We start from the raw sequence: 13,121 nt of genomic DNA on the forward strand, positions 1-13,121 counted from the left end.
AACAATGTTTCAACAGTTGGATAGTGGTTTAAGAACTACGACTCCAATCCCAGCAATAACTGTTCATATCTTGATATCTGATCCAGTTGGAAGTCCCGATTACCAAGAAAAAAGAGGCACCTGATCAATTTCAAGATGCAAATTTTGAGTTTGATTTAGATAAAAATGCATATGTAGGTAAAACTTTTGATGACAGGACATCAGATGAGACTATTCATTTGGTTGATGCTAAAAGCATTCAGGATTTGACGGATCAAGTTCACAAGTTGAACTCTGAACTCATGGAGCTCAAAAAGCTTTTTTCAAACATTACTCAACCTCAAGTCCAACAAAGCCATGATAATACCCAATTGTTGGCCTCCATCCGGAGTGAATTCCAATCATGCATTTAACAGATAGTCACTCAAAAGTCACCATCCACTCAAAGCTCCAGCTCTCAAGAGGGTATAACCACCTCTAACCCAGAGCTTGCTGAGCTAAAATCCTTTTATCACTTCTCAATTCCAAATTCTCCAAACCAAGTCAATACTGATACCACCACACTCAGAAACTCATTAAACATTCTTGCAAATGAATTAAGAAAGCAAATGGTGGATCAGAGGAACCAACTAGCAGAACTTACATGATTGCTTCTCCAACACCATGGTTTCCAGAGCAAACTCAGGCTGCTGTTGATGCCAAAAAGGGGTAGAATGGCCTTTAAGCTTCAAGAAGTTGTAAAGAAGCCAGATAAATCAGCTAACAAAACTGCCGAAGAAGCTGCCACATTAAAAGAAATGTTAAGAAAAGACAGGGAAGCCAAAGAAAGATCCTTGGCTAAAGAACAAGAGAAAAACCAGATGAGGCAGGCTCCTCATAAACAAAAAGACTTAATGATGCTTCCAAAGGTGGAAGAAGGGGTGGTAAAACAAAGAAAAGACCAACAGTTTCCCAAACTGCTAATAATCAATCAGTTGCTAGTCCAACAGCTGTATAAGACCAGCAGTTAACTGCTGATGTTTATCTAGACCAAACTACTAGTGCTCCACAAGAACCAATAGTAGTTTTAGAGATTGTTGAAGCACCCAAGGTAACACAAGAACCAACTACTATTCCAACATTAGTTGATACCTTGAAGTTAAATCCCATTCAAACAAAGAACTATGACAGTAGTTTGAAAAGGAGGAAGTTTATTTTGCCAGAAGAGGAAGATGAACCACAAGCTCCACCTTCAAAGAAATTCAAGCCAAAAAAAGTTGATGACCTGATCTCTCATCAGGAACAAGAAGCTATAAGAACATTGGCTGAAGCCGCACAAAGGTTGTCTGATGAAGAAGCTCCAAGAATTTATCAAAAAGAGCTTTTGAAGGCAAGGGATCAAGAGAAATAAGCATATGAAATAAACTCGGTTGTTTTAGAAAGACCAATAGCTAACAAGAAGCTATTGATGGAAGCCAAGAAAAGTGCTATCATATGGCTAAAAGAAAAAGTCAATTACAATTTCACTCCATATAAGTGTAAAGCATGGTCATATGAAGAACTTCAAGTTGAATGTGGAAGAATTGACAGGCGTAATAAAGATCATCCTGAACCTGATTGAGATTTAGTCAGCTCAGGGATTTCAACAGAAAAATATAGGAAAATCTTGAAAATGGAGATGGAATTAGCTGTGGCAGATTTCCACACAAAAAAAGAGACTGTCAGATGGGGGATTGATAAACTAAGGGTTACTTACAGAGAACTGGTACAAGAAAGAAAGAAGAATCCAAGTAAGTTCCCCACACCCAAAGCTTTGTCAGCAATCAAACTCCCAAAAAGGCAAAGTTCTGTTAAAACTACTATCTCTAATTCCAAGTTTCGCACAAGTGAGTATCATTGCAAGACAAAATGCCCTTCAAGCAAGAAGAAGACAACTGACTGAGGATGAAGAAATACTAGCCATTGAAACTTCTGTATATAGATTAAAAGATGGTCTTTGTATTTAATATAAATGCAACTTCTCTTTCAACTTCTTTGCCAACATTGGCTACGGTTGCTACTACTCAAGGCCAATCAAGTCCTAAGGTTATCAAGTGGAGCAAGAACAAACATAGCTCCTTTGTAACCTTGGAATTTGATTCTTGTTATACAAAAAGGGTTGATATGCAAAATGTACCCTTGTTAGGAGAAGAGCTAGTGAACAGATTGATAGATCTTCCATTGGAGATGGAAGAGGATGTTGGTTTGGGCACTGACTTTCTTAAGTTTATCAAAGGCTTGGCTCAAATAAGACTAGCAAAATAAGACAAAGGAGCAAAAGAAATAAATGGTTTTGGCATCATCAGTTCTGGGGGGTTGTTGAACCTGTCAAAGAACCGATGGCCAATACCTAAACAATTGATGGCCTGTAACATTCGTTAATTTTCATACCCAAAAACCATACTCAATTTTAAATTTTCGGTATTGTTTATATATATATATATATATATATATATATCAAGTTTCGTTTCATGTATTTTATGTATTTGTATTTGTTAAACAGACCGTTTTGTCGTTTCAATATATTCTTATTTGTCGTTTATCAGTATTATATTATTTTCAAAAATTTACGATTATTTAAAGTCTTTATTTAAACAATTTGCAAACTATTCGTGTATAATTTGAGAATAATCCAGAAATATTAACTTTTATTACATTTTTATAACGTTTCAAAATTCAAAGTTTATTATGTAAATATATTTTAAATTCTGTTTTAAAACAATGTGAAAGAGGAATGGCCATAAGTGTACATTATTTAAAATAAAACCCAACCCAGCCATCATGTCCCCTCCTTCATGTTTTTCTGGGAAAGGCCGCCGCCGGCGAGCCCGACGACTCCGACGAACCTCCAAACACCCCCTTAAACACGTGTCAAACCTCAAGTTAAGCTCGTAAAGTCGTTAGACTATAATGGAAAACGCAAATGATTGATTTCTAACGTGTAATAACACCATAATTTGTGCGATTATAAACCAAAATGGCTGGAACCTTTAATCAAATTACAATAACGAACATTAAACACCATACGCTCCAATTGAATCTATAAATATGCCTCTAATTATCATCTAAACTCGTCCAAAACATCAAATTACACTAATATACCCTCTATAATCCGTGTTTGATCTTCAATGTTCGCTTTCCGGCCAAGCTCCGCTCACCATCAATCGAGAACTTTACCAGGTAATTGATATATGGATTTTAATAATTTTTAGCCGATTAACAAAACCCCTAACAAAGATTTAGCAAAAATGGAACATATTAACAGAATTAAAAACCTAGGGTTTTGAAAAAGATGATGAACATAAAGTTTAATATTTATATTTATGTTTCTGGTATCTTAACAACAATCAAGCTATCCTAGTTGGTTAAGTTTCTTGTGTCTAAACAGAAGGACTCGGGTTCGAACCCGGGTCAGACCATTTTTTTCATATTTTATTTTAAAACCTTTTTAGTTTTCAAAAAATTTATTAAAAATATTTTTAAACTAAATAATATTAAAATTAAATTTTCTATAAATTATTATCACTATTCACTCAAAAACCAACTTTTTGTTTCCGTTAAGTTCGTGAAAATCGGATTAATATTATATCATTATTTTATTTCGTTAATCTTTATAATACGCTAACATAATTGTTTTCGAGATAAAATTATACCGTTAAAATCCGTGTTCAATAAATATTATAATCCTCATTTTAGTGATAAACTAATAATTAAATAATATTAAAACCACAAAAAAATAGTTAAAAGTTCGTAAAGCTTAACAATATTATTAGAATATAAAATGCCCTTACGATAATAAAATATATATTAAAATAATGCCAAATTCTTAAAATTAAATTATTTAAATTTTATAAACCCGATATTTAGTCTTAGTTGTTGTATTTTTACTTATAGTTCGTGAGGCTTGATATTGTCAATTTCATTAATGTGCTTTCGGTTGTCATTTCAAGTTTAGCTCCAATTTAAAGGTGAATTTCTCACACACATTTTTAACAGTTTTACATATTTTGGGGGTAGCATATATATCCTATCAATACAACCATTTTCGTATTCATTTACAAAACTACAATTTATATCATGGACTGACGTGTTTACTTGATTACTTGCTAAAAACTTACTTACATATGGTATCATCAATAAGTATGATCATACCCCCCCTGCAATCAGGACCATTTTGTTATGAGTGGAAAAGGGACCCCCGATCCGAGTATGTTGGTTATTACTAACTGGAAAGGACCCTTACTCGCGCTATTATTTCAGAAGTTTTGTGGAATTGTATGATTTTTACGTATTTATAACAAAACTTGTGTAAACACACCAACTATTCGTTTAGTTGGCTTTATTTGATATATTTATGCTACAAGTACCATTATTAGAGGATGAAACTCGGGGAAGACATTAGAACTTAAGGTATTTTAATAAATGGAAAAGTTGTTTAATTTTTCTTGTATTTTCCTTGTATTTCTTGTTACAAACCTGTGTACTTGATGTTTTAATTAATTAATAATAATATTGTCACTTAATAGTGTCACATGTGTTTTGAGAAATCTGTATGTCACACTCAGGCATTTCCGCTTAAGCCGGGGTGTTACATGGCCAATTACATCAGTTGTTCTCCATTATGAAGTTTTGGTGCTCTAAACTGACAATACAAGCTGCTAACATCAAAGAACTGAAGACTCAACAGCTGATTTACAAACTATTGAAGATTCAAACTGCTGAAGACAAACAACTGATGACTCTAACATCAGTTGTTAGAACAAAGATCAATAGTTAGCATAGGATTCTCTATAGGTAGTTGTTTGTATTTGGTTCATTAATAGTTTGTAACCATTTTTGTTAACTGTCACTATCTCCTTTAGCTCATTAGTAGTTTTAAACTTGTATAAAATGAAGATGAGAGTCTCTTCTTCAAAAAACACTTTTCACATCACAATACTCACATGAATCGTGTACTTTAATTCATACTAGAAATATCAGTGTGAATGATGAGCTAAGGTTTGGGGGGGGGGGGGGGGTATGAACCTATTATTTAACTCAAATGAATATTGTTGATTAACATGTTAATTTCATAGACTAATTGAAGTTGTAATTTAAATATGATTTCAATTAAAGTGATACTAATCCATTCAACGGATTAGATCAGTTGTTTACTATTTCATTAACTGTGATTTGTGTTCAAGTAGCTTAGATTATTAGATCTTCGATCCTAACATGATTACTAAATCTTTCTAAATTACTGCAAATAATAATTTACTTTAAAAATACTTCCACTTTTCTTTGCAATCCATCTTCAAATCATCCATTAAATCAATCTTCGGAAATGTCCAAAACGCCCTTGGTATTTTAGCCCGTAATTTGATCCGTTTGGTCAAAAAGGCCAATATATTACACGTTGCCCTTTTGTTCATCACTATTCTTGAACCAAAACTTGACCCATTGACTTTTCTGGTTAACATTACCAAAACTTTATAATTTCGAAACTGTCCTGTTAGCTTCAATTAACGGTTTCTGAAATATGAGAGTTAGTAATTGATATAACTATTTACTAACCCTTTTCACATGTATTGCTTAATTGATATTATATATTTGGTCCCTTAAAAAATATAGAGGTTACATTTTGTGTAAAACTAGGAAATAGTCCATGCGCGTTGCAGCAGGGATCCGTGTAACATTTTCTGTAAGCCAGAGTGCCAGACCACTGTTGACATACAAGCTTTACATGTTTGGAAAAAGCCCCATTTATTACTGTAAATCATTAAAATGGAGTCTCATTGCAACCAGTTTTAAGTAATATAGCAGACTTTCATTTAAAACGCCACATGACTCAAGTGTGTGAACACTAAAGCACAACATTACCCAAATATTGAATATTCAAAACCTTAAGTAACACAGTATTGCAATTTGCAAACACCAAATTAGCCAACAACCTCACTTCACCTATGAACTTTTTTCTATATTTATGTAAAGTTTAATTACACCATGTTGTTCCGGATATTTTCTGAAGTAGTTTGGCAGCTGGGTCCGAAGATTTTCCTGAGGTAGTTGAGTAGCTATAACCCTGTTGTCTTTGGATTTTATCACATATGCTGGGAAGTTTGTATCCTTGGGTAGGAGAGCATGTAGCTTTTCCATCTCTTTAAACACTATTAGGATGAGAAGCAACATAAAGAAGATTAGCAACCAAATAGTTTATTATATTTAATAAATCAGCAACAAAAAAAAAGGCAGCAATACTAAATACATGGCTGTTCAAAAACTTTTGCATTATTCGCTTTTCTAAAATGAAGTAATTCTACCTTCTACTTATTACCTTAAAAAACATTAAAAAATAATGTAAGTTGTTAATTCATGCTTTCTCTTTTTTATGAAACACAATCATAACATTTGGTTTGATGGTTTTGATTTTTGATTGTTGTAGAGTGTTCTTGCATTTTGTGGGACGCACATGCAGAAGAAAAGCCGATATTTATATGTTCATGCAAGGGCGATGGTGTTAGCATATTTGATTTTCTCATGTAAGTGTGACTTTATGGTTAACTTTATGTGGTACAGTGGTAGTTAACTAGTTGATGCCTGATGGCTTTAAAATTCATATCTTTTTTGTTTCTTTTTTATATTGGTATGCTAAAAGGGTAGAATATATTCAATACATGATGTTAAAGCAATTCAAGTTGGTCCCGAATTGAAGGCCTATTATTTACCGGCGATGCATCAGGCTTAGATTCTGTATGGAAACCAAATGGAGAATCTGTCACCAAACTGAGACAAGAAAGAGCTTTAAATAAAGTTATAATTTAATGAAACAACTTATATTTTGAAGATATCTTCAATGAATGCAATTCAGATTCTGAGTTTATGTTTCATATTACTCTTTGTGTGTCCTTTGTTGTATATGCTAAATTTTGATGGCTTATATAGCTCAAGAGGATGTGTTGGTTTATCTCATGTTCCCTTTTATCAACTCATGTTATTGGTATGCTTCTTTTGTATTAATGGGCGTAGCTTTAGTTGGGGCCAGGGTGGCCCCGGTCCCCTCTATTTTTTCGATCGGTAGTGTAAAGTTATTCTTTTTTGGTCGAAATTTTTTATGCACAGTGTAAATTTACCCGTTTTCGACCGAAATTTTGAGCCCGGCCCCCTCGGTTTTTTGCTCGGTAATGTAACTTTATCTACTTTTTGTCCGAAAAGTTTTATACATAGTGTAAATTTTACCAGTTTCCGATCTAAATTTTGAACTGGGCCTCCTTTTTTCGCTCGGCAGTGTAAATTTATCCCTTTTCAGTCAAAAATTATTATACATGGTATAAATTCACCCGTTTTCAACCGAAATTTTGAGCCCACCTCCCTCTGGTCTATGAATTTTTTTATACATATTGAATCCAGCCACCTCGACGTGTATGTCCAAACTTCGCCACTGATTAATTCATGTTATTGGTATGCCCCCCTCATATAGAAAGGTGAGGACACGTGTCCGCCGAAACGTGAATATATTTTAAATAATTTTTTTAGCTCATGTGTCACACGGGCTTATAGACTAGTTTATATATATTATGACGTCATTGGGTCAAAAATCGGTCAACCCTACCGAGTTGATCCAACTTTTGACCCGGTAAGGCGTTCGGGTCTGAAAACATTGGTTTAAAGTCCTTGAAATATTAAGTTTTGGGATTATAGTTTGTTTTTAGAACTTTTGGACATTATTTATTTGTAATATAATATTGTCAATTGATATTTGAATTCTAATGATATTTTTTTTAGTACGTAGCGTGATGAAAATTTTGATGGTATTTAAAAAAAAATCTTTTTCATTTTACATCTAATCCCAAAACCGAACAGCGTGACACGAGCTAAGCCACACCCGAATAATCTGAGTCCAGCAAACCTCAAATTTAAATGTGTTAGAGCATTCTCATCCGGATCTTCATCTCCATTCTTATAATTACACTACAAAACACTACATTTCTCTTTCCTGTTTAATTAAATAATATTACTTTATACCTTTATCATTTCAGTTTTCTCTCTCCTCTACTCACAACCAATTCAATAAATATTAAAAAATAAATAGGGACAAACAAAGTTTTTCCAAATTTACAAAAAAAAATCACTACCTTTTCTCTCTCCATCCTATAATTTACACTCACAACCACTCAAAACTTTACCCTATAATTTACAAACTCCCCTCGTAATAATATAGGGAATGGGTTGAGAATGCTCTTAGTTATTGAATCACTTTTTCCAAGCTAAATCCCCAACAATTGTACTTGAAATTTAAAAATACCCATAACTCGGAAAAAATTACCCGAAGAATATCCCTAGTTACCTACGCAGCCTACGCTTTGAAAAATTATTAACTTTTTTATAGGAACTTTACAATAAATATATAATATCATTTGATAAGATAGGTATTATATTAGGTTTTGAGTTATGATAGCATGAAACTTATAGTTAAAATTTAATAATCCATGGTCCCGATTTTAAGTAACACCAATCATCACATGTTCTTTCCTCTCACTTTCCTTTTCTCTAAAGTGGGATGGCATGCCACCATCATGAAGATACACACCATATCTTTAATAGAATAAAAATATATAGGTTTAAAATATCATACAATATATTTACATGTTACGATAACGGTATTTCTTTTAAGAAACCGAAAGTACATAATTTGAAATACACTTTTACTACGTAGAATAATATATTGGATCTAATCATTCCAATACTAATACAAGATCACCCAAAACCAAAGGACACTCCAACAAACACACCAAACGTTTTCTTCTCTCACATAATAGATGCATAGAAACTTCAATATTTTTTTATCTTTCCATGTCCCAAAATCACACACTAATTAAAAAAGTGTTAAGTGTTATGTTTATCAAGCGTTTTCGGTTGATTGAGGTAGTAGAGGTTGGGTAATTGACGACTTGGCATGGCTCGTTATCCTTGGTATGCCATGGTCTGTGACGGATTGACTCAATAGCATGAACTTCCTCTCTTCGCTCTTTCCCCACAATACGAGATACAATCCGGTTATGATCAACACCGCTCCAATTATCCTGCACACCACGCACATTAAATATATCATTCTTTGACCGTGTACGGTTATCATAAATAAATTAATAGGATTGTTGTATATTAGGGACCCATAATATATGATAGTTGTTGAGAACTTGAGATCATGTATGTGATTTGACCCACAATACAGATAATCTTTAGACTATGGGTTGTGCAAGTACATGTGGGTTTGTCTACAACTACATTACTACTATCTCCTAAATTATTATGGCTCGTTGTACTTAACTTTGAATATGATACATATGAGTAATCAATGTATCATACAAATGTGTAGTTTTCTTGAACACTAAATGCTTATGATATTGAATGTGTGTGTGAGGGTGTGTGCACGTGTGTGATCTATTGTGAACTTGTGATGGATGATGATCATGTACCCGCCCAAATAAAATTCTTCGCCTAAAGCGACTGAAGCCATGAGAGCGACCACAAGGGTCTGAACCGGTTGATACAAGGCTACAAACACCGGGCCACCTTTGTCAATGCACCATATCTGTACAGCAAATGCAATCCCAGATGCGACCACACCCTGTATTGTAACATATTAATATTAAATAAATAACCACCTTCATCAAACCATTTTCTTCAAAGAAAAATCAAACAAGCGGTGCTAATTAAATTAATAAATTAGTAACTAATTTGAAGTGTTGGTTTTAGGTGATAAAAATGAGCTGGTCACATGTTTATGTTTTTGGGTAATGAGGTTTGGACTAATGAAAGACCTTAACACACTTTTTCTAAACATTTGTAAATTCTTTTATTTATAGTCTGATAAGTATGATTACATAAATGATGTGTGTTCTATTATTAACAATGATTTAATTATGAGGTTCTATGTATTTGAACTTTTTGTTATATTGGTTACACATGGCCCCGAACCAAATCATTCATAAGGCCATCTCCAACCAAAAACCTGACAAATACTATCGTGCTCTTCAAATCACGACATCAGATTTTTTCTCTCAATTTTTGAAAATATATAAGTTCTCTTAAACCTTAAACCACGCTTACATATCCTTAATTATTAACTTTCACATATTTACGACTTTTTATATTTATTTGTCATAATCTAATACAACTATCAATTAAGTTACTAATATTCAACTAGTTTAATAAAATATTATTTTGTTTGCAAAATAAGTTATATAATTTAAAGGGTTATTTAAGTTAGATTTCTAAAAGTTAACACATTACATACATCTATATCGTGACCACGAGTTTAAGTTTTTTTTAACAACGTTTTTTTTTCTTCCAGGCCTACTTGTGACGGAATTTCAACTGTCTCCAGTTATTTGACGCTTCACGTCCGACTCGAAAACTATTTGACGAGTTTAAGTTACTAACCGCATAGAACACGCTAAAGAGCTCGGCACAGGTGTGAATGAGCCAGGCGTTGATATCTCTTTCCATAAACGCGGCTAAAACTAGAAACTGTAGGATACCAAAGAAGCATTGGTACGATGTGAACGAAAGCCGAGCAGGGTACTTCTTTAGGACCGGGGCTTGTAGCACGAGCCACCCGGACCATGACAAGCAATGACCGATCAAAAATATGCACCCAAGGGTCCAACTTTTCCCATTTGCGTCACCAAGTGACTTTAACACCGGTGAAGCTTCCTTAATGCTGTTTAGTGATGGAGACGGGCTGTATATTGTTGGACCTTTGAATAAAGTGATAACCGATGCTCCGGCTATGCAGAATATAGTTCCGGCCACTTTCGATATCCCATCTTTCCGGTCCAGTCTAACCTTTTCTAACCTGCATACAACGTGAACTAAAGTTATATAATTAATATAGTTTCAAAGAACCTGTTTTGAAGGGAGCCCAAAATTATTATTATTTGATTCTCAACATATATATAAAATTAAAAAAATATTAAACAAATTTTTTAATTATAACTACACCACCATCATATGATTTCACATCATTCTGATCATAGACAGTCAGACTTTGATATCTGAATTGTTATTTTAAACAGTATGAGATTAGATGTTAGATGGTAGGTGTAGCTGACCTCTAAACCTTTTACACTATATAATGAACATATATATATAAGTTATTTTTTTCATGTTATTGAAGGGGCCAAGAATTATTTTCTTTTCCATATAACAGGCCCTGAAAGAGGTGTGAGAGTTGAAAGCTTGCCGGAGAACGACGGCCATGAGGAATGTGATGGCAGGAACTGAGTTTTGAATGGCGGAGGCGAACGTGGGCGAGGTATTGTCTAATCCCAATAAGTAGAAAGCTTGATTCGCGGTGATCCTGATGAGTTAAAAAATTTAAGTTCAGAAAATAACTAAAGTTCAAAACATAAAGATATCACAATGTAGTTTAATTATCAAGTGTTTGTTTCAACAATCAATATTCATACCCGACTATCGCGAGGAGGAAGAACTGAACAAGAAAGTTAAAGTTAATAGGAGGTCGTTCTTTCCTGTTAGAACATAATTCATGTCAGTATTCATAACTTGTTCAACCCTAATTGTGTGCTTGAATATAAAACATACTTTTCTAGAAAATAAGCGAATGGGAGGAGGAGAAAGAAGGCGAGGATATTCCGATAGACCGGAAACACAATCTTGGAGATGCCCATATTAAGGGCAGCTCTAGAAACAACGTGAAAACCAGCATAACCAAATTGCAAAAGGAGCATGGCTATATGGAGCTGAACCCTTTCTGGGAACCATCCTTTTATTTTATCCGCCATCGATATACCGCCACCGGTTTCCGCCATCTTGTTTAAGTTATTAAATGCACGTATGTGCTCCGGTGAGCTGAGAAAAAGTGAAGAGAAGAGGTGGTGGTGGTGATGGTAATGAAAGGTTTGGGGAGGTATAAATATAGCTCCACCACCTCTCTTCTTATTCTCCAGTTGAACGAATGGTGGGTCCAAGAAGATAAGTAATGTCAACTGTTAATAGCACTATCTTATAAATAATAAATAAATAACAAAAATAATGATAATCATAATAAACAAGGCTTGTGTATTACAACTATTTCTTTTAAACTTTGGTTAACTGCGCTTCTAGATTTAGTTCGAGTTTAAACGGATAAACTTTTTGGGACCCTTTGGTCTCGGTTAAACTTGTGCCGATGCTCTCTATTGTTGTACATAAATAAGAAATAAAGCATGGTGGTGTTTTAATTCTATAAATACAAATAATATATATATATATATATATATATAAAAGGGTTCAAATAAGAATAAAGAGTTTCCTATGAATGATTTGAACCAACAATTTGTTGACATTTGGCATTACAAACTATGGTGAAAGAACAATTCTAGGAAACTATGTCGGTTATAGTGATGAAAAAGTAATTCTATGAAACTATGTCGGTTATTGGTAATTTTAAATCTCAACCATTGATTAACATGATCCAATGGCTATGATTTATTCCTAGTCTTCCTAGGAAACAACTTCTTTTTAAAATAACCCTCCCCTATATATATATATATATATATATATATATAAAATCACAAGTTTATATATATTTTGAAGTGGACCAAAAATATATAATGAAAGTAATCTAAACCATTAATTTTGTAGTGACAAAAATCTTACTACAAAATCTTTAGAAAAAGTGTTTTAAGGTCTTTCATTGGTTTAAGCTCAATGAAATATGGGATGAGTATCATTACAGAACTCATAAATTATTTAAGAACTTAAATAAACACTTGAAAACAAACATTTTTAATAAATTTTTTTGTATGTTAGTGTTATTTAAATGTAGTTTTATTATTTTTTTTATATCTATATTTACGATTACAATTTTAAAAATTAGTTTTTATAAATATCTATGTTTTTTTTTACACATATGTAAATTTGTTAGTATATAAATTTTACACATATGTAAACTTGTGATTAATATATGTATTAAAAATTTTTTATATAAAATATGATAAGACGACTTTTAAATAATGTTAATATATAAAAAAAAATAAAAAAATGTTTGGTTGTAACGAGTTTCTAAAAGTTCTTAACTTTTTTAGAGTTTTTAAATATATATATATATATATATATATATATAGTTATGTTCAAATAAGAAA

General features: G+C 32.9%; 1 protein-coding gene across 1 annotated transcript; it reads right to left on the bottom strand.

Moving 5' to 3' along the window:
* Positions 1 to 8,569: 8,569 nt before the first annotated feature.
* LOC143584620 (protein WALLS ARE THIN 1-like) lies at positions 8,570 to 11,886 on the bottom strand. The gene is made up of 6 exons (XM_077066635.1): positions 11,581 to 11,886; positions 11,445 to 11,507; positions 11,219 to 11,335; positions 10,417 to 10,831; positions 9,450 to 9,601; positions 8,570 to 9,056 (listed from the first exon to the last, which is right to left on the bottom strand). The coding sequence occupies exons 1-6, from the start codon at positions 11,805 to 11,807 to the stop codon at positions 8,876 to 8,878; spliced, it is 1,155 nt and encodes a 384-aa protein (XP_076922750.1). The 5' UTR covers positions 11,808 to 11,886; the 3' UTR covers positions 8,570 to 8,875.
* Positions 11,887 to 13,121: the final 1,235 nt, after the last annotated feature.

Source organism: Bidens hawaiensis, unplaced genomic scaffold (genome assembly GCF_021521415.1).
Source record: "Bidens hawaiensis isolate Kalapana, Puna unplaced genomic scaffold, B.hawaiensis_p1.1 tig00001521_1, whole genome shotgun sequence".
NCBI lineage: Eukaryota > Viridiplantae > Streptophyta > Magnoliopsida > Asterales > Asteraceae > Bidens > Bidens hawaiensis.